General features: G+C 40.2%; 1 protein-coding gene across 1 annotated transcript in view; it reads right to left on the bottom strand.

Moving 5' to 3' along the window:
- LOC126474463 (erythroid differentiation-related factor 1) overlaps window positions 1-27696 on the bottom strand; it is a 233225-nt gene that overhangs the window by 188298 nt on the left and 17231 nt on the right. The window contains exons 2-6 of the mRNA XM_050101939.1: window positions 10064-10308; window positions 3343-3448; window positions 3052-3198; window positions 2635-2787; window positions 1520-1692 (exon numbers count right to left, since the gene is read on the bottom strand). Coding sequence (XP_049957896.1) covers window positions 1520-1692; window positions 2635-2787; window positions 3052-3198; window positions 3343-3448; window positions 10064-10308 — 824 coding nt within the window. The remainder of the gene's footprint in view (window positions 1-1519; window positions 1693-2634; window positions 2788-3051; window positions 3199-3342; window positions 3449-10063; window positions 10309-27696) is intronic.

Here is a 27696-nt window from a genome sequence, read left to right as displayed (position 1 = left end):
GAATCAAAACAGATAATGCAATTTAAAAACTTCATGTGACTGATGAAGATCAGTAACAATCAAAATTAGTAGCAATAACACAAGTCTTTATAACAGCTAATGGTGGTAAAATATGATTTTCAACATACATCTCCAAGCTGTGGGGTACACACTACTGAAAAATAACTTTCTACATGTGATCTACACTCAAAAAATGTCCGATTTCTTGGAAATGCTAACAGAAAATTTCTCATGAAGTGTTATGTAATAGTAAGAATCCGAGGAAGGGTAGTGCCTACAGAAAATGCTTGACAATTAAAATACTAAGCAATAGAAAAATCCCTTTGCAACTGCACAAAAGAAATGAATAACACTTTCCTGAGCCTATGTGGCAACCTAAAAACCCAAGAAAACTATATTCATAATGTTAGTTACCTTCCAATTGTACCACTTTCCAGCAACAAAAATGTTCATCCAATTATTATTCAAAGTTTTGAAGTTCTACCATTACCTTAAACAACTGAAAATTATTGGCAAGCTAGTGCTAGCAGGCTCAATGAATTCAAAGAATGAGCTCTACTCTAAACATTTAAACTGTGAATAATTACTGATGAAGCAATATGTTCTCTCATATACTGGATGTTCCAAAATTACACCAACAAACTTCGAAGTGATGTAGAAGGTGTCTTGAGAAACAAAATGAAGACAGGAACCCGTGTCCGGAAACGTCATCCAATGACGAAGTTGTAGGTGCTAGCACTTGCATATATATGCACAGACAGGTTTGATTCAATGATGATGATGATACAAATTTTCTGGGATGATGGAGAAGGATAAATGTATAAATGAGAGATGAGGGTCCCTGGTCCGAAAACGAACAAGTCAAAAGTTTTAAGTGAAAATTGTTTTGATACCTCCGACACTTGAATACATGTACCAGTTCTTTTGTTGTTACGACTATAGGGTAGGCAACTTTCAGAGGTGGTAGAATGGACCAAAACAAGAAAGACATGTTCAATAAATGTTGGCTCTAAAATGAATACCTTCAGAGTTTTGAGCATTTATTCAACAGAAGTGACAAGTTTCACAGTGGCGAAGATGAACAATTGCTCACAGCTCCTCAGGTATGCATTTTAGGGGCCATGTTTATGGGACCTTTCTTTTTTCTTTTTGTCCATACTGTCACCTCTGGAAGTTGCTTGCCCTACAATCTTAGCAACAATACTACTGATACACATATTCCACTGTAAGAGGTAGCACAATGATTTTCATTTATAACTTCCGACTCGTTTATTTCTAGGCCAGGGTCCCTTACTTTAAATTTATTCATTTATTCTTCTCCATTGTCCCCAAAAGTTTCTATCATGATCAAGGTATCACAGGCACTGGTGCCTTAACTTCGACGCCCTGTAGAGACGTTGGCTGACATGTCTGGACAGGGGTTCTGTCCACATTTTGTGCCTTAAGATACATTCTATATCCCCTTAGTATTTGTTGCTGTAATTTCGAAACACACTGTACATAAAAATCCACAATTTACCTCAGCCTGAGACTTATACAAGGATGAGTTGTTCCTCCAAAAATTGGCATGTCAGTACCAATAAGCATCTGGATGTCCTCAAATGTCCACAGAACATTACGAGTAAATTTGTGATTTGATAATGGGTCAGGGAGTTGTTCTTCAAACTGAGGATCAGGCAGTGGTGGCCAAACCTAAAACACACACAGAAAAGACCAGTAAGGCTTTACTGCGCACAAGTACTAGTTACAATGGAAAAGGTGATACAAATACTGGCAAAGTACATACTTATTTCATACACTACAAGCATTTGGTGTCAAGAAAACAGTCCTCAATAAGAGACACATTTGACCGCTGAAGAGACTACATTACTTCAGAACACAAGATGTGCATCAAAGTGTGTTCTTATTGCCTTCATCAGACTTACTTTGCAAATCTGCAATAGGTACACTGGGAAATCTGTTTCATGAAATACAACCTACAAAGCACCATGAAACACATAAGAACACAAATTCTGCTCAAAATTCCTCCCAAAAACTTCTGATAATGGTTTTTACAGAACACAAGCTTCACTGCCTCAAATCAATATCAATAAACAAAATGAAGAGCTAACAGAATTGTTATTCCTGTATTCACACTGAAAAAAGAAAAAGAAAAAAAGGATCAAAAGCTCATGACAAACCATTCCAATGAAATAATTATTTTCCTTATTTCAATACACTTTGAAATCACAGAATATATTTTGTCCTGTGATATTAACACAAACCTTTGTGTGAACACCTGTGGTCATAATTTTACTTAGCGTTACTATAAATATTTATGCCAGTTGTCCAAATTAGTGTCTCTATTTGCATAATAAAGCACAAAACACACTTAAAACCATGTATAATGCAAATATGCAGCATGTACAATTCTGGTAATGTTTCTATACCCTTATACAAATGAGACCTAACACATTGCCCTTGGTCAACTACATCTAGTTTTGTTTTTTAAATGGATTTTGGTTACATTTCTATTACAACTCAAAACTGTTCACCATTCTCACAGTCAATTAAGCCAAAAGTGACAGAATATAACAAACTGAGTGTTGTTTTGCTTCATTTCCACTTCAACCAACATGTTCTTACAACAGTTACCTCAGCAACAGGCATGGAATCTGCAGGCTGCAGATCTTCCTTTTGTGGTGACCCTGGTTCAGTAACTGCTAGGCTGTGGTACAGAAACTTGGACACTAGGCTCTTCTGCTGAAGAGCATATCGGCTCTTATCCTTATGTACAACAATCTTCTCCTGTAATGATGATTTTAAAAATTTACATGTAATTATTTCTTATACTCCCCACAATTATTTGCTACTAATGGGAGCTATTTATTTCTAGTATGAGATGCCACAGACATTATTCATATATCACTGGAATTCTAGAAAATAAACTGAACTGATAAATCCAAAGGAACCGAAATCACAGCAGCATTATGAAAGTAGTGTCATTAGAAATCAGAATCACCATGCAGGAAGAGCAGAAGGAAGCAGGAGATGGAGAGGGAGAGAGCATACCTTGTCTCCAAGAGATTGGAACACGTGTTCATAGAAGAACTTTTTCAGCCATTTCCACTCGGATTCAGCTGTCCGCAAAAGATGTTTGTGTATATCAAATTCATCTATCAGCAATGTATTTTCTATTCGATGTACCATCATGCTCACCTAGAATGGGTATTACTTTTAAAAACATCACAGTGCACAATGATTTATGTTCACATTGTTGGTAAGATTATGTCTGCAAACACTTTCCCACTTGCTGTACAGCAAGCATATGTACTACCATTTCAACATTTTTTCTGTACTTACTGGACCTTTACTGTATGGGATCTTCAGTAAATTTTTTATATTTTCAGCGTCTGATACAACATCCACTTCTCCAACACAATCTGGGAACATATGAGCCATGCAGAAACTGCAGGAAAGATAGTAAAAATATCTGATTAGACAATGGAAAGTTTATACAGAAGAGAGATGTTGTCAACTTTGTAGAAAGAAAATATGCATTTCTATAAAATCATGTTTTAAAGTAAGAAATTTAAAAATTAATATAATTAAACATCAATAAATATAGGGAACATTGAGCAAACTTTCTATAATATGTCCATTTATGATTACGTTGCTTTCAGTTTTGACTTTCTTGCACATACAACTGGAATTTAAAAAATAATTGATGTCAAATTAAACTTATCAGGCACTGGTATTTCATTCCCTTGGTGGTGAAGGTTCACAGTGTTTGTGTCACCCAATTGAAAGTCAATAAGCATATCATCCCCCCCCCCCTCCACCCATGAACCATGGACCATGCTGTTGGTGAGGAGGCTTGCGTGCCTCAGCGATACAGATGGCCATACCGTAGGTGCAACCACAACGGAGGGGTATCTGTTGAGAGGCCAGACAAACGTGTGGGTCCCGAAGAGGGACAGCAGCCTTTTCAGTAGTTGCAGGGGCAACAGTCTGGATGATTGGCTGATCTGGCCTTGTAACACTAACCAAAACAGCCTTGCTGTTCTGGTACTGCGAACGGCTGAAAGCAAGGGGAAACTACAGCAGTAATTTTTCCCGAGGGCATGCAGCTTTACTGTAAGGTTAAATGATGATGGCGTCCTCTTGGATAAAATATTCCGGAGGTAAAATAGTCCCCCATTCGGATCTCCGGGCAGGGACTACTCAAGAGGACATAATTATCAGGAAAAAGAAAACTGACGTTCTACGGATCGGAGCGTGGAATGTCAGATCCCTTAATTGGGCAGGTAGATTAGAAAATTTCAAAAGGGAAATGGATAGGTTAAAGTTAGATATAGTGGGAATTAGTGACGTTTGGTGGCAGGAGGAACAAGACTTTTGGTCACGTGAATACAGGGTTATAAATACAAAATCAAATAGGGGTAATGCAGGAGTAGGTTAATGAATAAAAAAATAGGAGAGCGGGTAAGCTACTACAAACAGTATAGTGAATGCATTATTGTGGCCAAGATAGACATGAAGCCCACGCGTACTACAGTAGTACAAGCTTATATGCCAACTAGCTCTGCAGATGATGAAGAAATTGATGAAATGTATGATGAGATAAAAGAAATTATTCAGGTAGTGAAGGGAGATGAAAATTTAATAGTAATGGGTGACTGGAATTCGAGAGTAGGAAAAGGGAGAGAAGGAAACATAGTGGGTGAATATGGATTGGGGGAGAGAAATGAAAGAGGAAGCCGTATGGTAGAATTTTGCACAGAGCATAACTTAATCATAGCTAACACTTGCTTCAAGAATCATAAAAGAAGGTTGTATACACAGAAGAATCCTGGAGATACTAGAAGGTATCAGATAGATTATATAATGGTAAGACAGAGATTTAGGAACCAGGTTTTAAATTGTAAAGACATTTCCAGGGGCAGATGTGGACTCTGACTACAATCTATTGGTTATGAACTGTAGATTAAAACTGAAGAAACTGCAAAAAGGTGGGAATTTAAGGAGATGGGACCTGGATAAACTGAAAGAACCAGAGGCTGTACAGAGTTTAAGGGAGAGCATAAGGGAACAATTGACAGGAATGGGGGAAAGAAATACAGTAGAAGAAGAATGGGTAGCTTTGAGGGATGAGATAGTGAAGGCAGCAGAGGATCAAGTAGGTAAAAAGACAAGGGTTAGTAGAAATCCGTGGGTAACAGAATAAATATTGAATTTAATTGATGAAAGGAGAAAATATGAAAATGCAGTAAATGAAGCAGGCAAAAAGGAATGCAAACGTCTCAAAAATGAGGTCGACAGGAAGTGCAAAATGGCTTAGCAGGGATGGCTAGAGGACAAATTTAAGGATGAAGAGGCTTATCTCACTAGGGGTAAGAGAGATACTGCCTACAGGAAAATTAGAGACCTTTGGAGAAAAGAGAACCACTTGTATGAATATCAAGAGCTCAGATGGAAACCCAGTTCTAAGCAAAGAACGGAAAGCAGAAAGTTGGAAGGAGTATATAGAGGGTCTATACAAGGCGATGTACTTGAGGACAATATTATGGAAATGGAAGAGGATGTAGAAGAAGATGAAATGGGAGATACGATACTGCGTGAAGAGTTTGACAGAGCACTGAAAGACCTGAGTTGAAACAAGGCCTGGGGAGTAGACAACATTCCATTAGAACTACTGATGGCCTTAGGAGAGCCAGTCCTGACATCTGGTGAGCAAGATGTATGAGACAGGTGAAATACCCTCAGACTTCAAGAAGAATATAATAATTCCAATCCCAAAGAAAGCAGGTGTTGACAGATGTGAAAATTACCGATCTGTCAGTTTAATAAGTCACAGCTGCAAAATACTAACGCGAATTCTTTACAGACGAATGGAACAACTGGTAGAAGCCGTACTCGGGAAGATCAGTTTGGACTCCGCAGAAATATTGGAACACGTCAGGCAATACTGACCTTACGACTTATCTTAGAAGAAAGATTAAGGAAAGGCAAACCTACATTTCTAGCATTTGTAGACTTAGAGAAAGCTTTTGATAATGTTGACTGGAATACTCTCTTTCAAATTTTAAAGGTGTCAGGGGTAAAACACCGGGAACAAAAGGCTATTTACAATTTGTACAGAAACCAGATGGCAGTTATAAGAGTCGAGGGACATGAAAGGGAAGCAGTGGTTGGGAAGGGAGTGAGACAGGGTTGTAGCCTATCCCCGATGTTATTCAATCTGTATATTGAGCAAGCAGTAAAGGAAACAAAAGAAAAATTCTGAGTAGGTATTAAAATACATGGAGAAGAAATAAAAACTTTGAGGTTCACCGATGACACTGTAATTCTATCAGAGATAGCAAAGGACTTGGAAGAGCAGTTGAACGGAATGGACAGTGTCTTGAAAGGAGGATATAAGATGAACATCACCAAAAGCAAAACGAGGATAATGGAATGTAGTCGAATTAAGTCGGGTGATGCTGAGGGAATTAGATTAAGAAATGGGACACTTAAAGTAGTAAAGGAGTTTTGCTATTTGGGGAGCAAAATAACTGATGATGGTCGAAGTAGAAAAGATATAAAATGTAGACTGACAATGGCAAGGAAAGCGTTTCTCAAGAAGAGAAATTTGTTAACATTGAGTATAGATTTAAGTGTCAGGAAGTCGTTTCTGAAAGTATTTGTATGGAGTGTAGCCATGTATGGAAGTGAAACATAGACGATAAATAGTTTAGACAAGAAGAGAGTAGAAGCTTTCGAAATGTGGTGCTACAGAAGAATGCTGAAGATTACATGAGTAGATCACATAACTAATGATGAAGTATTGAATAGAATTGGGGAGAAGAGGAGTTTGTGGCATAACTTGACAAAAAGAAGGGACCGGTTAGTAGGACATGTTCTGAGGCATCAAGGGATCACAAATTTAGCATTGGAGGGCAGCGTGAAGGGTAAAAATCGTAGAGGGAGACCAAGAGATGAATACCCTTGGCAGATTCAGAAGGATGTATGTTGCAGTAAGTACTGGGAGATGAAGAAGCTTGCACAGGACAGGGTATAATGGAGAGCTGCATCAAACCAGTCTCAGGACTGAAGACCACAACAACAACAACAGGCATATCATGATGAAGTCAGTCTCTCCCGATAAAAACCTCTGCAAACTGCAAAAAATAACCACTGCCATCAATCTAAGTTGCTTGAATAAAGATTGAACAAATCTGACACACAAGCAGCCAAAATGGCACCAAACTGTAAAGTTTGCACCAGCCTGGGAGTCACAAGACATTTACAATAGCATTAGAAAAAATTTGAACACACATCCCAAATGAATCCAACCTTGGACTTATAGAACAGTGTAGCAGCAATATAAGATTAACAGTTAGTATGACTGTAAAAATCAATGTTACTCCTAACTCAGTAAATAGTCACCAAATAAAGCAACAATATGAAAGAGCACTTCAGTATCACAAAGACAGAATGATATGTCATCAGAAAATAGGTTTGTCACACTTTGGAATTTTATCTTGTAAAGTGCATGCTGTTACAACAGTAATGTGTCTTGTTACACACTGAATAAAAAGAGGCCACACTCACCAAAGAATAGGTATGGGACCACACAATGTAACTACAGCACAGGATGGTTGCCATCTAGACCATACTACTGGCTCAACTGACACTCTGATGTTGCCTTCTGTGGGCTAGATTGGTGTCATACATACCAACAAATCTGTTTCCATTGCTGTCAAGCCACAAAAAGTATCAGACTGCAATTGACATATGAATACTATCATTGAATTACAAGTAACAAAATTCAGTGCTTATGGACAACTTCAACTTGTCCTACAGTGACAGTCGTTTGATCAGGCTTTATTGCATTCACTGGAGACTTTCAAACTTTCTTTGTTTTGCTTAGCAGTTTATGAGACAAGAACTAAGTGTGATGGTTTAGGTTGTGACTGGATACAAAATGTGATCTAGACTCATACATATTGAAGGCAGTCTAAACAGCAGCCAACATATTAAGGAATTCAAAAAACTTTAAATACCTGCACTCTTTAAAGCAGATCCACATGTCTTATTTCAGCACAATAATGCCTAGCCAAACATGGTGGGGAATTTGTTAACTTTCTCCAAATTACAAGGCACAATTCCCTGACGTGGCAACCATCAAATAAATCAGCAACTCATTTGTCAAGAACCTCCAGCAACCAGCCACATATGAACTGCATGAGATATTTCTCATGGACATACCCAAGTTCATTTCGTTTCATACCATAATATTTAGAAGGTTTGATTGCAGCATGGAGTAGCTTCATATTACACTGAATTTTCAGAGTCCAGTCACATCCAATTCAACAATGGCAAAAGCCCTCAAAAATATCACATTCTTGAAAGATGCATAGAGCTTGTGCTGTAGTTCCATTAAATCTGTTTCTGGCTAATAAAACCAACTTACAACCCATCTTAATGAAGCTAGATAACAGCAATGTGATCCCTCTACATTTCTGCAGTTAAATACATTTCTAGTAATTCAATTGGTGAAGAATGATATTCCAACAAGTCTAATTGTTAAAACTGAGACTTTCCTTGGTTTTTCTGCAGATTTTCTTTCAAACAATCATCATAATGACATCATCTCCAATAAGGTCATTAAGCTGCTGGAGTATCAGGTTAGGGAATCTGTCTGGTTTGTAGATTAACCATTTTCACTTTAACAAGTACTCTCAAATTTCTGCCTTGAGCAGTACAGAATTGCATGTATTATGTATGCTTAAACAGCCTGACAATTGTACTATTAAAGAACTGAATCATCTATATCGTCGATATGGTGTACACTTTGACCCTCATCATACCTAATAATAAAACTGACCAGATATTTTGGCAAGCTGTGAGCTGGCAACCCAATGATGCTCAAGATGGGGCCGAAAGGTCATTTCAAACAATGTACTTTGAACAGTCTTCAAGGATGGAAGGCAGGAATGAAGATTAGCACTTAATGTACAGCTAATGATGGGTCACATACTTGCCACAAGCTCAGCTTGGGGAAAGAAACTGGCTATACTTCCAAAGGAACTGCCAAAGCATTCATCCTGTACGATTTAAGGAAATCATGGAAAACTTATATTTAGAAGGCTTGATGGGGTTCTGAATACAAGTCCTGTGTTTCATCATTGTAATATCTCACTTAGTTCAGCTTTGAAGTCTTGGTTCTGGTGGCTGAGAGAACAGACTTTTAACCCTTCAAGCTGGTGATTTATGTGCTCGTGCCTAGTTGACTGGCTGTAGTATACATGGCTAGCGGGTATAGAAATGCAGCATTTTATTTAAATTACTCTAGTCCAGGAATAATTAGTTGAAATTGGTGAAATTTTCATTAATTGTTAACAAAGACATTTACTAATTTTAAAACACACATGATCACAGGTACACTTTGAAGCAATATTCAAGACAAAGCACAGTCTCTTCTTATGAGTTTCCAGCAGTTCTGTTATGAGACACAGTGTGAAATTTATATGTGAATCTTTCAAACAATGGAAAATCCAGGATATTGACATGCGAATCTTTCTTTGCCTTTACAGTGGCTTGATAAGCAAATGCAATGGGCACTGAAATAGTTAGTACCCTTCTGCATATATCTATGTACCACTTTATACTTGTTCGATGATATGTAACCCATTGCTGGCTTTGCTGATTATTTTCATAATAATTATTATAACACAGAACAAACTGTCATTACGCATACACAGTTGAGTATTAATGACACTCTGATGCAGTATTAACCCACATGAGCTATATGTTATGAAGCTTTAGTATAATCCGCATATTTATAATACAACTATTGACTTTCCCTGACTTAGTATGGGTAGCACTAAATATCTACGGCCAGACGATTTGTCTGGTGTAGTGGAAATAAATTATAGACACAAATCTTCCTCATGAAGCAGTCTACATATTAGTGAAAATCGTACCAAAATACCTACACCAGTTCCTAATATTAGCCTTCACATATAGGCAGAAAAATGTGATGGGGGACTAACAATTTATAATATGTAAAGATGTTAAATATAATCATCAATAAGTTCACCTAGAGAAGCCAGAAGAGTGAAAAGGAACATTCTGTAATCCATACGATTCAGCAGAGCTACTGAGCCAATTGGATGGTGGTAGATTTAAATTAGTATTGCACTGGAGTCTTGCAAAGTTGGCTGGTGCTTGCACTGTAGTATACTTGACAACTGCTGTTGATTTTACTGGTTTTCTTGGAGAGTCGGGTGACGGGCAGTTCCGCCAATCATCATCAACCTCTTCCGTCTTCTCATCTTTGTTATTCTAAAACAAAGATAGTTCGTTATTAAAAGAAATTTATATTTACTTCGAGATAAGGTTTAATTCATATTACAGAGTAAACATAGTGTCTGAAAATCAACACTAATTATTAGAGAGTAATCACAAATTTTTGAGTTTAATGTATCACATAATCCCGCACTTGACCACAATTTACCTTCTCTAGTGTCTTCAAAATTCCATAAATCTCTGTAACAAACACTGTAAATTCTTCAGGGAAGCATATTCCAAAGAAATTATAATCATTACTCATATTGTGAGATAACTTTTCCATGTCAGCATTATAATCAAATATGGTATATATACGTGTATGATGGTCCCTCACAATCTTTAAAGATTGTCAATCTTATGACAATAATTTCTTATGGACATGTTTTTAGGCATTAGTGCACATCATCAGGTATCAACACACATGAATCAATAAAACATTATTTTTGCTACTAATATTATTAACTAGACTATCACTAATTTATTCAGTTACCAGGCATACAAAAACTAGGATAGACACTCAGCAATCACAGCAGGGGCAATACATGCACTAAGTGACTAGCATAGTACCACCAAAAACAAGTACATGAGAGCATGTCTTCTGGCAATCAATACCATTTTTCCATTTCTTTATACGAAGGCACACATTCTAAATCTAACTGAAATCCTTGTAACTATCTAGTAATTAGTAAAACAGCATGAATAATATTAAGAAAGACTAAATTGCTGCCAACAATCTTCTCAGCAATGATTCAGAAGCTTATGATTATTATAGATTAACAAACAATCCAGCAACCTGATGAAAAGGCATGGGTTTTAATTTTAAATATCTATCTCTGCCACACCAGAGAGTAAACATTCACACGAACAGATATGAGAACATCTAAATTAATATAACTCATGGAAGGTTTGGCTTGTTACTTACCTAGGATTTCAGACAGGGTGGGACAGTTCAGAGTCTAACATACAAATGCATATTTCTGGCAATAAACTGCAGATGTTGTTAGTCAAAGTTGATGGGATTCAATGCAAAGAAAATCAGATTACAATTTAGCGTCCACTGATAATAGGGGCATTACAGATGGAAAACAAATTTGAAGTGAACAATGTTGGGGCGTGAAGTCAGATGTGGTCTTCACATAGGATGCATTCCAGCATTCGCATTAAGCAAATTAGGAAATCATAAGAAATTCCAACCCAAATGTACATCAGTGTACCAACTCACTTGGTCATACTGCAAGTTTGTAGAGTCTTGGTAAATGCTAAATTTCAGGCAATGATTAGTTTTTTACTTCATTGTACGAACAAGTTAAGTAACCACTACAAGCGCAATAGTCATCCCGCTCGTTATTCTCATGACACATGTCTGACAGAGCAAGAGGAAGCTGTCTTCTGTCTGTCACTGTTAGTCATTCACGATGTTGCCAATGGATATCTGTGGAGTGACTTGTTAGCTGAGGGTGTTGCACCACATCCCCAAGAGGAAATTTAAAAAAAAATGCATTTTTTGAAAGTTACGTTGGACTATGCTATCTCAGTTGGATTGAAACAGAGCTACACTTTTTATGTATGATGAGTTTCTATTGTGACTGGATGATGGTGAGAAATGAGTGCACCTCGGTGAATGGTGGCCAGTTGGTTCCCAGGCAGACAGCACTGCTTGGATGACGCAGCATGGCCAGCAGCTACAGTGTCACAGGTGTTCTGTGTCTCGAGGTGGCTTGTGTTTCAGTGGTGTCTTCTGAGTTAGGTAAGCTGGCTTGCACCCTAAATGTATCTATCCCTTTAAAGCTGAGTGAGTGCACTAATACTTCAATCCACAACTGTGTATGGGCCTTGACAGGGCAGCTTCAGTAATCAGTGCAGTGGACCATGTCAGGTCCTCAAAAGCTAAAGTTGGTCATTTCCCAAGCCTTGTGGTTCCACCCAGTTACAAAGTTTCTACTTGTCTCAGGAGTCCTGCAAGGAAATCCTAAATGAGTACGGAGGTCCAGTACATGGTTTTGGAAATTTATGGTAAGGTCTTGTGGGACCAAACTACTGAGATCATTGGTCCCTAAGCCTACACACTACTTAATCTAACTTAAACTAATTTACGCTATGGACAACACACACACACCCATGCCTGAGGGAAGACTCGGACCTCAGACAGGGGGAGCCGCCCGGACTGCGACAAGGCACCTCAGACCGTGCAGCTACCCTGCGTGGTGACATGGTTTTAATGAATCTCATGACACACACAAATATTTCACTGTACACCAGTGTTCTTTTAATACACTTCATAATCATAGTAGCACTGCTGGAAGGGCATCAATCCACGAATTCATCACATGCCACGTAATAAATAGTGTCCTTCAAGAAATGGTGTAGGTGTTCCACAATATTTTTTGAAGTTGCACAATATGATGAAGTACTTGTTATGTGTATCCTGTACACCCACACCATTGCACAAAATATTTCCACCTCTCCCTGCCGACCCCACTCAGAAGACAAATGCTGGTGACAGCCGGAATGAGAAATCTAACTGCACCAGATCCTCAGCAGTTTGTGTTTACAACAGGAATACTTCTGGCCACCTAGTGTATCTGTTGATCATCATGATGTAGTACCAGTAGTTACATGTGAATGGAGGTGGTCCTACAAAGCATAGGTGGACGTGTGAGAATTGTGTCTCTGGGATGTCAAAGCTTCCAAGCGGAGCACCTACAGAGGGAGGAGAAAACCATGGTAACACCAAATATACAACTATGATTAATACAGTATAGGAAAACCGTTGGCATTGTAAACGGCTTCTATTCCTACTGGAAAGGGTAAACACATGTTCTGTATGGTTTTCAAGGGAATCTTATACCACTCTTCTTGCAAAATAGTGGTAAGCTCAGGTAATGATGGTGGAGGTGGATAGCGATTATGCACCTTTCTCTCCAAAGTAGGCCACAAAGGTTCAGTAATAATTGTTAGCCAGTGGAGATGCGAACTATTCATCCTCATCCTCATCCTCACAAAACCAGTCCTGTATGATGCAAGCTGTGTGAACAGGAGCCCTGTTGTCTTGTAGTACAGCATCACCATTAGGAAACAAATACTGTACCATGGGATGGACCTGATCAGCAAAAACAGTAACATAATCTTTGACTGTAATGCAATCTGCAAAGTAATCATAAAGCCCATGGAATACCACAATAAGGCTGCCAAATCGTCATCAACTCCCGCCATATTTATCTCTTGGCAGCAAGCATTCTGCATCATAGGCTGGGAACAGCTTACACCAGATGTAAACTCAGTCAGATGTTGGAAACAACGTGCAGTAAGAGTCATCTGACCAAATTCCATTGCTCCACAGTCCAGGTTTTATGGTTTCAGTGGCACATTTTCCTGTCGCAGTGTTAGCATTACTGATGTGTAGTTTCTGAATTCAGCTTACCCTCCAATTCTCAGCTTATGGAGCTCCCTCCATGTTGTTTTTGGTGCTGATAGCATTTGCAAGTGTGACATTCGGTTCTGCAGTGATTTTTGCAGCTGTTGTCCTCTTATTTTAAGCCACAATCCTCTTCATCTACATCTCAAAGTTTTGAACATGGCTGCTTGGTCCAGTGACTGTTTATAAGTTAAAATTGAAACAAATGAGCCCTCAGTCACAAGTTTTTAGTCTTATTAACCAGGTTTCAACATTTCTAAGAGTGCCTTCATCAGAATTTAGACATTTACAGTGGTCTATAATATAATTACAAATTTAGGCGAAAAAAAAAAAATATATAGAGGGAAACATTCCACGTGGGAAAAATATATCTAAAAACAAAGATGATGTGACTTACCGAACGAAAGCGCTGGCAGGTTGATAGACACACGAACAAACACAAACATACACACAAAATTCAAGCTTTCGCAACAAACGGTTGCTTCGTCAGGAAAGAGGGAAGGAGAGGGAAAGACGAAAGGAAATGGGTTTTAAGGTAAGTGTTAAGTTTTAAGGCAAGTCTTTCCCCTCCCGGGATTGGAATGACTCCTTACCCTCTCCCTAAAACCCACTTCCTTTCGTCTTTCCCTCTCCTTCCCTCTTTCCTGACGAAGCAACCGTTTGTTGCGAAAGCTAGAATTTTGTGTGTATGTTTGTGTGTCTATCGACCTGCCAGCACTTTCGTTCGGTAAGTCACATCATCTGTGTTTTTAGATATATTTTTCCCACGTGGAATGTTTCCCTCTATTATATTCAATCATTAATTTGAACCCAACAATTACGTTTGTTACTGTCACTGTTGCATTTCGAAATCTTTCCTGTCATCTTATTTCCTCTTTCTTTTTTTGCAAGTAGTTTCACTTTGTATTCACCTTCTCCTCTTTACCGAATCTACCATACAATTTTATCCCACCTATATATACTCAATAATATGTAACCCACTTCCAAACCATAACCAAAAAAATTTTTTTTTCTGCTTTCAACAATACTGCTGCTACAAAATCCACCGTTTCCAGTTCACAAACAGTTCCTTTCAGCTATTAAACAGTCATTTCGGCCAGTTCCAATAACCTTCGCTTTTTTTCCATTTCCGTTTTTCCCACGTCACTGATCTTTTTTAGCCGCTTCCCACAGGTTTTAACGTCATTATTTCTCCATCAGACAATTGTTAGCCTCATTTTCACATTCTGCCACCACAAAACCATTACATTTACACGCAGTTTTTTCTAAATTTTCCTGAATTGCTCCACCCTTTAACGTGTTTTGGCAGCAACACAACCACATAACCTTTGTGCACATCGTTGTCTACCAACCCAAGTTCACCACAGGATCAACATAGCCCAGCTATAACCAACACCTTTTCGCCTTTTTTCACACCAGATCTCTAGTTGCTTTCTAGTTCACCTTATCTCTCGCCATATATTTTTATTTTCATTTTCATTTCAACCCCATGTTACACTTTCCACCTTCTAATACCATGTCACCCTCACAACATCCCCACGACGACCCCATTAAGTTTTATTTACATTCCCTCCGCAAACATGCCTTCGCCCTAGCCAGATTACACTCCCATATTTTATTTTCCCAGGCTTGTCTGACATTTGGCATTACCCCCAAAGGCCTCACACTTAAAGTTCCCATCTCTGGCTGTAATCCTTCTTTCCATCAGTCCCTATACCAGTTCCAAACTGAACAATCCATTGCCCTCACCCACCTAATCCTTCACCTACACATCAACTCAGCCAATGAACACACCTGTCAACTCCTATCCTTAATAAAAGTCCTCAATCTTTCCTCTCCCACATCCACACCGGCTGTTCAGAGCATCCTCCTACAGGCCAATCGCAAACTAGAACAGCATGCCACCCTCCACCTCAAAAAACTATCCAATCTCCTGGTTTCCCACCTCCGGAAAGGCAACTCATTCACCCTTCACAACCTTTCCAGCAAACCTCAACCTCCTCTCATTGCACACAGACCCAGTCTCTCCCATCTACTCAATCTCCCATTTCCAGCTCCACTCCCCCCAAAACCTCAAAATTCCAATCAACACAATCTGGAACCACAACACCCTAATTCAGTAGTTAACCTTTCCTCCAAACCTCTCTCCCAATCCGAAACCTCTGTCCTATCCAAAGGCCTCACCTTCAGCCCCACTCCCAGATTCAACCAAACAGCCCTTGTCAAAGATTTACTGTCCTACTCCCGTACTCTCTGCTGGAAATATCACTTTGCCACGAAGAAAAATGATCCTAATCCTACTCCTAATGGTGCAACTCCCCAAGACACTACCCAAATTGAACCCTGCCTGGAACAGTTCCATCCTCCGTCACAGCGGGACCCACCTCCTCTTCCTCAAAATCACCCTCTCCAAACTTTCCAGGAATTTCTGACTTCCAGTCTTGCCTCTCAATCCCTCTTAAAAAACCTTAATCCTACTCCCAACATCACCACTGCTGAAGCCCAGGCTATCCGTGATCTGAAGGCTGACCGATCCATCGTCATTCTTCCGGCAGACAAGGGTTCCACAACCGTGGTACTTGATCGTCGGGAGTATGTGGCTGAGGGACTGCGTCAGCTTTCAGATAACACTACATACAAAGTTGCCAAGGTAATCCCATTCCTGATGTCCAGGCGGAGCTTCAAGGAATCCTCAGAACCTTAGGCCCCCTACAAAACCTTTCACCTGACTCCATCAACCTCCTGACCCCACCTACACGCCGCACCCCTACCTTCTACCTTCTTCCTAAAATTCACAAACCCAATTATCCCGGCCGTCCCATTGTAGCTGGCTACCAAGCCCCCACAGAACGTATCTCTGCCTACGTAGATCAACACCTTCAACCCATCACATGCAGTCTCCCAGCCTTCATCAAAGACACCAACCACTTTCTCGAACGCCTGGAATCCCTACCCAGTCTGTTACCCCCGGAAACCATCCTTGTAACCACTGATGCCACTTCCTTATACACAAATATTCCACACGTCCAGGGCCTCAGTGTGATGGAGCACTTCCTTTCACGCCAATCACCTTCCACCCTATCAAAAACCTCCTTCCTCATTACATTACCAGCTTCATCCTGATCCACAACTTCTTCACTTTCGAAGGCCAGACATACCAACAATTAAAGGGAACAGCCATGGGCACCAGGATGGTCCCCTCGTACGCCAACCTATTCATGGGTCGCTTAGAGGAAGCCTTCTTGGTTACCCAGGCCTGCCAACCCAAAGTTTGGTACAGATTTATTGATGACATCTTCATGATCTGGACTCACAGTGAAGAAGAACTCCAGAATTTCCTCTCCAACCTCAACTCCTTTGGTTCCATCAGATTCACCTGGTCCTACTCAAAATCCCATGCCACTTTCCTTGACGTTGACCTCCACCTGTCCAATGGCCAGCTTCACACGCCCGTCCACATCAAACCCACCAACAAGCAACAGTACCTCCATTATGACAGCTGCCACCCATTCCACATAAAACGGTCCCTTCCCTACAGCCTAGGTCTTCGTGGCAAACGAATCTGCTCCAGTCCGGAATCCCTGAACCATTACACCAACAACCTGAAAACAGCTTTCGCATCCCGCGACTACCCTCCCGACCTGGTAGAGAAGCAAATAACCAGAGCCACTTCCTCATCTCCTCAAACCCAGAACCTCCCACAGAAGAACCCCAAAAGTGCCCCACTTGTGACAGGATACTTTCCGGGACTGGATCAGACTCTGAATGTGGCTCTCCAGCAGGGATACGACTTCCTCAAATCCTGCCCTGAATTGAGATCCATTCTTCATGAAATCCTCCCCACTCCACCAAGAGTGTCTTTCTGCCATCCACCTAACCTGCGTAACCTCTTAGTTCATCCTTATGAAATCCCCAAACTACCTTCCCTACCCTCTGGCTCCTACCCTTGTAACCGCGCCCAATGTAAAACCTGTCCCATGCACCCTCCCACCACCACCTACTCCAGTCCTGTAACCCGGAAGGTGTACACGATCAAAGGCAGAGCCACGTGTGAAAGCACCCACGTGATTTACCAACTGACCTGCCTACACTGTGAAGCTTTCTATGTGGGAATGACCAGCAACAAACTGTCCATTCGTATGAATGGACACAGGCAGACAGTGTTTGTTGGTAATGAGGATCACCCTGTGGCTAAACATGCCTTGGTGCACGGCCAGCACATCTTGGCACATGTTACACTGTCTGGGTTATCTGGATACTTCCCACTAACACCAACCTGTCAGAACTCCAGAGATGGGAACTTGCCCTTCAGTATATCCTCTCTTCTTGTTATCCGCCAGGCCTCAATCTCCGCTAATTTCTAATTTCAATTTGCCGCCGCTCATACCTCACCTGTCTTTCAACAACATCTTTGCCTCTTTACTTCTGCCCGACTGACATCTCTGCCCAAACTCTTTGCCTTTACAAATGTCTGCTTGTGTCTGTGTATGTGCGGATGGATATGTGTGTGTGCGCGAGTGTATACCTGTCCTTTTTTCCCCCCTAAGGTAAGTTTTTCCGCTCCTAGGATTGCAATGACTCCTTACCCTCTCCCTTAAAACCCACATCCTTTCGTCTTTCCCTCTCCTTCCCTCTTTCCTGATGAGGCAACAGTCTGTTGTGAAAGCTTGAATTTTGTGTGTATGTTTGTGTGTCTATCGACCTGCCAGCACTTTCGTTCGGTAAGTCACATCATCTGTGTTTTTCATATATATATATATATATATATTCTAGCGAAAGCTAGAGTTATATATATATATATATATATATATATATATATATATATATATATATATATATATATATATATATATATATATATATATATATAAAAAATAGAGGGAAACATTCCACGTAGGAAATATATATCTAAAAACAAAGATGATGTGACTTACCAAATGAAAGTGCTGGCAGGTCGACAGACACACAAACAAACACAAACATACACACAAAATTCAAGCTTTCGCAACAAACTGTTGCCTCATCAGGAAAGAAGGAAGGAGAGGGAAAGACGAAAGGATGTGGGTTTTAAGGGAGAGGGTAAGGAGTCATTCCAATCCCGGGAGCGGAAAGACTTACCTTAGGGGGAAAAAAGGACGGGTATACACTCGCGCACACACGCACATATCCATCCACACATATACAGACACAAGCAGACATATTTGTCTTTAAATATTTCTGCTTGTGTCTGTATATGTGTGGATGGATATGTGTGTGTGTGCGCGAGTGTATACCCGTCCTTTTTTTCCCCCTAAGGTAAGTCTTTCCGCTCCCGGGATTGGAATGACTCCTTACCCTCTCCCTTAAAACCCACATCCTTTCGTCTTTCCCTCTCCTTCCTTCTTTCCTGATGAGGCAACAGTTTGTTGCGAAAGCTTGAATTTTGTGTGTATGTTTGTGTTTGTTTGTGTGTCTGTCGACCTGCCAGCACTTTCATTTGGTAAGTCACATCATCTTTATGCGAACTATTCATCCTCATCCTCATCCTCTTTCCTGATGAGGCAACAGTTTGTTGCGAAAGCTTGAATTTTGTGTGTATGTTTGTGTGTCTATCGACCTGCCAGCACTTTCGTTCAGTAAGTCACATCATCTGTGTTTTTCATATATATATTCTAGCGAAAGCTAGAGTTTTGTGTGTGTGTGTGTGTCTATATATATATATATATATATATATATATATATATATATATATATATATATATATATATATATATATATGCGCGAACTATTCATCCTCATCCTCACAAATCCCTCTCCTTCCCTCTTTCCTGACGAAGCAACCATTGGTTGCGAAAGCTAGAATTTTGTGTGTATGTATGTGTCTGTTTGTGTTTCTATCGACCTGCCAGCGCTTTCGTATGGTAAGTCACATCATCTTAAGTGTAAGTACCGACTAACAATACAAGACAGACACAGTACTTACATGTCACATATAAAATAAATAACAAGCCAGAAGAGCTTTAGTCACAAAATACTTAAAAGGAATGTGTGAAGGCAAGCCTCTAAGGGCTGCTCATACCTGTACAGCCACAGGTTGCAAACTGAAATGACACAGGATTTTAGGTGGACATCATGCACTCTTAGAAGTGTTGAAACCTGGCTCATAAGGCTAACAAATTGTGATCAAGGACTCATTTGTTTCAATTTTATCATCTACATCTATATCTACAGCTACATGGGTACTCTGCAAATCACATTTAAGTGACTGGCAGAGGGTTCATCGAACCACATTCACAATAATTCTCTGTTATTCCATACAGCGCACAGAAAAAACAAACACATATATCTTTCTGTGCGAGCTCTGATTTCCCTTCTATTATTGTGGTGATCGTTTCTCCTGTTGTAGGTTAGCGTCAACAAAATGTTTTTGCACTCGGAGGAGAAAGTTGGTGATTGAAATTTCATGAGAAGATTCAGTCACAACAAAAAACACGTTTGTTTAAATGATGTCCACCCAAAATCCTGTGTCATTTCAGTGACACTCTCTCCCCTATTCCACAATAATACAAAATGTGCTGCCCTTCTTTGAACTTTCTCAATGTACTCCATCAGTCCTATCTGGTAAGCAACCCACACCGTGCAGCAGTATTCTTGAAGAGGATGGACAAACATAGTGTACGCAGTCTCTTTAGTAGATCTGTTAGGTTTTCTAAGCGTCCTGCAATAAAATGCAGTTTTTGGTTAGCCTTGCCCACAACATTTTCAATGTGTTCATTCCAATTTACATTGTTCGTAATTGTAATTCCTAGGTATTTAGCCGAATTTATGATAGTCAGATTTGACTGATTTATTGTGTAACTGATGTTTAACAGATTCCTTTTAGCACTCATGTGGATGACCTCACACGTTTTGTTATTTAGGGTCACAATTGCCAATTTTTGCTACATACAAATATCTTTTCTAAATTGTTTTGCAATTTGTTTTGATCTTTTGATGACTTTACTAGTAGATAAACGACAGCATCATCTGCAAACAACCTAAGACGGCTGCTCAGATTGTCTCCTAAATCGTTTATATAGATAAGGAACAGCAGAGGGCCAGTAACACTACCTTCAGGAATGCCAGAAATCACTTCTGTTTTACTCGATTACTTTCCATCAATTACTACGAACAGTGACATCTCTGACAGGAAATCACGAATCCGGTCACATAACTGAGAAGATATTCCATAAGTATGCAATTTTAGTACAAGCCACTTGTGAGGTATAGTGTCAAAAGCCTTCTGGGCATCTATAATAACAGAATCAATTAGAAATCCCTTGTCAATAGCACTCAACACTTCATGTGAGTAAAGAGCTAGTTGTGTTTCACAAGTACGATGTTTTCTAAATCTGTGGTGACTGTGTTTCAATAGACCATTTTCTCTGAGGTAATTAATAATGTTCAAATACATTATATGTTCCAAAATCCTGCTGAATGTTAATGATAGGGGCTTGTAATTTAGTAGAGTTCTCCTACTACCTTTCTTGAATATTGGTGTGACCTGTGCAACTTTCCAGTCTTTGGGTACAGAGCTTTCATAGAGTGAACAGCTGTCTATGATTGTTAAGGATGGAGCTATTGTATCAGCATACTCTGAAAGTATCCTCACTGGTATACACAGTCTGGACCAGAAGACTTGCTTTTGTTAAGTGATTTTCAACTGCTTCACTACTCCCAGGATATCTACTTCTAATTTACTCATGTTGGCAGCTTTTCTTGATTTGAATTCTGGAATATTTACTTTGTGTTCTTTGGTGAAGGAATTTTGGAAGGCTGTGTTCAGCAACTCTGCTTTGGAAGTGAAGTCGTCCATAGTATTTCCATTGCTATCGTGCAACGAGGCATTGATTTGTCTTGCTGTTAGCGTACTTCACGTACGAACATCATCCCTTTGGATTTTCTGGCAGATTTCAAGGCAAAGTTTTGCTGTGGAAACTATTATAAGCATCTTGCATTGAAGTCCACACTAAATTTCGAGCTTCTGTATCCATTGGAGATTCTGTATCCATTTCGATTTGGCATATTTTTTTACATTGTTTCTGCAACAGTTTTCTGGCCCGTTTTGTGCACAAAGGAGGATCAGCTCCGTTGTTTGTTAATTTATTTGATATAAATCTCTCAATTGCTGCTGATACTATTACTTTGGCTTTTCAAGCTACATCTGGTCTACACTTACACTGTTAATTTGGAATGATTTGAGACTGTCTTTAAGGAAGGCAACAACTGAATTTTTATCTGCTTTTTGGATAGGTATGTTTTTCGTTTAGTTTTCGAGGATTGGCGGCTTACAATATTCACGGTCCTTATGACAACCCAGTGTTCAAAAATCCCTGTATCCATTTTGATGCTCGTTATTAGTTCAGGATTATTTGTTGCTAAAGGGTCAAGTGTGTTTTCACAACCATTTACTATTGACGTGGACTCCTGAACTAACTGCTCAAAATAATTTTCAGAGAATATGTTTAGCACAATTTCTGATGATGTTTTATGCGTACTTCCTGATTTAAACACGCATTTTCGCCAACATATTGAGGGTAAAATAGTCATCACCAACTACAATTATATGAGTCGGGTACGTGTTTGAAATCAAACTCAAGGTTTCTTTGAATCTTTCAGCAATTGTATCATCTGCATTGGGAATTATTATTTTATTCCAATTGCCAAGAATGGCCTCTGACCATACTAACTCACAGAAACTATCTATTTCAATTTCGCAACACACTAAACTACTTCTAACAGCAACAATAACACCACTGCCAACTGTGTTTGGACTATCCTTTTCGAAACACCTTTAGGTTCTTCGCAAAAATTTCGGCTGGACTTAACCCCAGCTTTACCCTGTCTTCAGTGCCTATAATGATTTGAGCATAAGTGCTTTCTATTAGTGCTTGGAGTTCTTGTACTTTCTCAACACAGTTACGACAATTTACAACTGTTGCACAAATGGTTCCTGTATCTATATTCTTCCTGTGTACACTCTGCACCCTTAAAGACTGAAGCTCTTTTCGTGTTTTCCTGAGATTGTTTAACCTAAAAAACCACCCAGTCCATGTCACACAGCCCCTTCTACCCATGTAGCTGCCTCCTGCATTTAGTGGACTCCTGACCTATTCAGCAGAATCCAAAACCCAACCATCCTATGGTGCAAGTCAAGCAATCTGCAGCCTACACGGTTGCAGAATCATCCAAGCCTCTGATTCAGAGCCTCCACTCGGCTCTGTACCAGAGGTCCACAATCGGTCTTGTCGACAACACTGCAAATGGTGAGCTCTGTTTTCATCTTGCAAGCAAGACCGGCAGCCTTTACCACTTCTGTTAGCCACCCGAAACCAGAGATAAACTCTTTCGATCCACAGTGACACACATCACTGGTACCGATGTGAGCCACCACCTGCAGTTGGCTGCACCCTGTGCTCTTCATGGCATCCGGAAGGATACATTCCTTGCAGACCTGTTCCATGTCTGGAATGACTCCACCCGGTATGCACACGGAATGCACATTGTCTTTCTTCCCCTTCTTGGCAGTCATGTTCCTAAGGGGACCCATAACATGCCTAACACTGGAGCTCCAAACTACCAATAATCTCACCCTCTGCAATTGCCGAGATCTTACAGGCTGAAAGGTTTCCTCTGAAACAGGACAGGTGACTGCATCGGGCTGAGCGACAGTGCAACTCCCTGGGAAGTCTTTCGCAACCTGCCACACCCTGAGGCGAGTAGTAACTGGGCTAGCCACTGGTGAGGACCAATTAGAAGACTCAGACGTGCTGGATGTCCATTGGATCCCCATGGCTGGCCCACAAAAGTGATGCCCATCCACTGCAGCTTCAAGCTGTGCAACCGAAGCCATCATAGCCTGGCGGTGAAAGCTTTCTGCCATAATCACTCAACACACGCTTTTGTATGTGTACTCAATTAGCAGATGATGTATTTCTGCTCCCTCTGTATTCAGTGTAAATCTTCAATACAGTGTTTCTTGAAGCACCTAACACTTGGGCTACCTTGGTTAGGAAAGCATCCACCACATGAACACCAACAATATGCCCATGTTCCAACTCAGCTCCAACGTTATGTGCTCATGACTCCATAGAGCACAGTTCTGACCTCGACTGACACTTGAAGTGTAATGAGGCATTGCACAGGTGCTGCTCATACTCAAATACAACAGCGTCATCTGTAGGCCCAGCTAGCATCTGCATTTATCTTCAAGCATGCACTTCTTGTGGTGTTTCCATATTTTCCTTCAATCCCTGTACATGCCATATCATTTTGCACTTCTGGCATGTAATGCAGGTCTGAGTCCTTGTACAGCAGTCCATCTATATACTGGGATATACAAAATGGTGCATTAGTACTGCCTTCACAGCAGTTTCCCAGATAGTCGAGTCGATGAAGAAAGTTGAAAACCCATCATCATAGAATTGCAAGCACAAAAAACTGGTGCCGGTCGGTTGACTCATCACAATATATCAGCTACTCAGTGCCTGGCAGTGACGTGCGTTGCAAGAGCAGAGTCGTCTCAACTATCAGTATGTCCTTCAACTCCTTGTTATTTTTCACTGCCACTAGCTGAAAGAAATCCACTGGAATAAAAATGCTTTCCACTCAAGGTAAAATGTCGGCAGTGACATTTTTTGAACTGCTTGCTTGCACATTGTGTGTCATAAATTACAATATCACATTTAATAGGTTGATTCGCAATGAAAAATAGTTACAAGTATTCCATGGCAGCAGAAATGCAAAACCAGCAGCTGATTGTCTGCATATACAGTGAAGGCACATCTTCTAACAATGAATATGAAATACAACTACTTCATATGTGCCTGAAAGTTCTGTGTAAAATAGCAGCTGCTTATCCATGATCTTCTTGGAGAAGAAAACCAAAGGTTGTCTGTACTCATTAACATTGTTTTAGTACAGTGCCAATGCAGGATGAGGCATCCGAGAAAATCTCTAGTGGTGTGTTGGCAATCAGGTGCGCAATGAGAAAGGCTTTAGTGAGGCTTGTCTGGCAGGCTGGAAATTCCACCTGTAGTTTTTCAGTCCTAATGACAGGAAAGGAATCACGTACTTTGGGACCAGCAAAGATGGCATGGAGCAGCACATGGGCCTAATCCAGTCAAAGTAAAAAGTGATGGTAAAAGTGTGTCACCCCTAACAACCAATACGTTTTGCGCACTGACTTCGGCGGACCATATCCTCTTTGGCATTGATATTGCATTTGGCTAAATTTATGATTTCACAGTCATCAAATCATTGGAAAACCATTTACAGGTGTCTTTCATATGACGCCACCAACATACAATCAATGTATGCAAAACAGAAGTCCAATCCCTGCAAAACATCATTGATAAGAACTGAAAAATATGTGTTATGTTTTTAACATCACAGAGCACGTATGGGTATTCAAATAGTCCAAAGACTGTAGTTATTGTAATTTTATGGATGTCCTCTACTGCATTTGTTTTTGGCTTTTATTTGCTCCAAGGTTGAGGAAACAATGTGCCGCACCATATGGCATGCAAAATCCCTTATATCGAACAGTAATCGTCTAGCAACAATAGATTCCCAGGGGTGGGACCAGCTTTTTGAAGCTGCCTATACAACGGTATATGTTATGGGTCTAGTTGTTATATCTTGCAACCATTCATCCTGGTGTAATATTCCAAATGGAAAAAGGACAAAAGTAAGTAAAAAATGAGAGAAAATAAACTATAATTAAAGTGACACCCGAGGAATAGAAATGAAATACTGTATTTAAATCAACTGAATTAAAATAATGATTTTCTTTAAATGCAAACATTTTAGGTCGTAGTCATAATGATAAAGGTCGGAGAATAGAGTATATTGCACCCACCAGGACATGAAATCTCAACCTTCAGCATGCCAGCTCTATAACACTATCAGTTAGTGTATTTTTAAGGCTCTAATACATCTTGAGAAATTCTATTTTGTCAATTACTCACACAAGTATGCACACCAGGATGTATTGCTACAGGTTGTGATATCTGGGAGACTAAGCTACAACACTGAAAAGGGGGTTTCAATAAGACGATCCCACCCCTTGGAACCTCTCCTTTTGAGTGTTAAAGTCTTCTGTAGTCTCGACAGGCATGTTAAACAATCAGTTTCTTCAGAACCAAATGAATGGGAGGACCCCTATTGGTATCTGGTGGTCACGCCACACCTGCTTCGACCACTGCATTGAATTCTGTTTTTCTGATGTGGAGTTTGTTGGGTGCCAGTCGTATGAGCGTTGACAAAACAGGAGGACCAAGTGAGGTCCTCAGGTGATGCACTGTGGAGTGATGAAGTGAAGATGGCACCCTGAAAAGTCGTACAATTAGCAGAAACTCGTTTAGCAGGTGCACCAGGGACAGGGAAAAGAAGAGTACCGACAGATCACTGCACTGTGTGGGCTGGCCTGCAACCTTCAACTACATGATCCAGCACCAAAATGGAAGTGTTTCTTTTGTCCTCGATGAGATTAGAGGAGGACAAGAAATCCAGCCCTGTGATAGTAAGGATCACATCTGTGACAATAACTCACCACTCGGATGGTCTTCACAGCTGTCACAGTAGGCAACAGGAAACACACATCTGAGGTGGTACCCACTACAGATTGAGTCTTAGTGGTCCTGTCTGTTACCGCTAAATGCTGCAATCGTTGCCCAGTTGGTACCTGCCCACTAGCCTTGAGAGGTTACCATTTGCATTCCCTGCCCAGGAGCATTCCCTTCTATAGGTTCTTAGTAAATGGTACACTTGGCTAAAGATAAGTCTCTGAATTGGTTCATAATACAAACGAGTTAAATAGCTACTACAAGCACGATTATTGTCCTGCTAATCTGACAACCGCTCACACTCAATGCTCGCACCACTGCGGGTAACAGTCTACTCCTCACCAGAAATAGTGGTCTTTCGCATATTGGTCATTTGTAACTTTGCCAATGGATGTGTGTGGAGTGATCTGTGAGCTGTATTCACTACAAGTTCTTCGAAATTGATGACTACAGGATGACCTTAATACTTACCCTTGGAAGAAGTTAACAAGTGTGAGTGTATTGTTTAGGTGAAGTTAGAAACTCTGTGAATTTAAATATGAGTGATGTCACAGGAGTGAACTGAGGTGTTCAGAAAATTCTGCAAGTTTGTTGGCAGCATCATGGTGGCAGAAACACACAAAAGCAATAGCCTGCTTATCTGTAAGGACAAGAAACATGGAGGCATCAGCTTTCAGGGAATGAAGACTCTGTAGTCAAGCATGAGATAAGATGGTTCCATGATGTACGTACATGAGAATAGTTCATAAAGCCACATTGTATTAAGGAACTCCTAAAATGGTTGAGGGATGGTAATGTGACTGGTGAGAGAATGAAATATTACAAAGGAAGATTTGAGGTTTAATTCCCTCGCATTGAATACAAGCCCATTAGAGATGAAGCACAAGCTGTGACTGTGATGGGATGGAAATCAACCGCATTTGTTTTCAAAGGAAGCATCCCATAATTTCCGGTTGGTTGGTTTGTGGGGTTGAAAGGACCAGAATGCAAAGGTCATCAGTCCCCATAATTTCCCATAAATGATTTATGGAAAGCACAAAAAAACTAAATCTGGATGGTCAAATAGGGATCTGAACTACTGTCATTCCAAGTTTCTTACAACTGCACCGCCTCAAACTGTGAAAATATTCGAAAGATTGTTCAGTTTTAGCTGTGGTACTGTGAAGCTTCTGAACTTATGTGGAATATAAAATAAACTTACGGATAAACATGCCAAGTCTTTAAATACGACAAAATGTTTCACCCTGTGGGAATAAAATGGGATTGTTTTGAAGCACAGATAATTCAGGAGGAGGATCCATTGCACTGTACTGTTGATGACCTGTGCAGCCTTAAACTGGCATGCAAGAGCAATGACTAGAGACTGTTTTATGAGGTTGGCCA

The sequence above is a fragment of the Schistocerca serialis genome, chromosome 1, assembly GCF_023864345.2.
Source record: "Schistocerca serialis cubense isolate TAMUIC-IGC-003099 chromosome 1, iqSchSeri2.2, whole genome shotgun sequence".
Taxonomy (NCBI): domain Eukaryota; kingdom Metazoa; phylum Arthropoda; class Insecta; order Orthoptera; family Acrididae; genus Schistocerca; species Schistocerca serialis.
The sequence above is the reverse complement of the archived record's forward strand: the minus strand, read 5'-3'. Positions and strand labels throughout refer to the sequence as shown.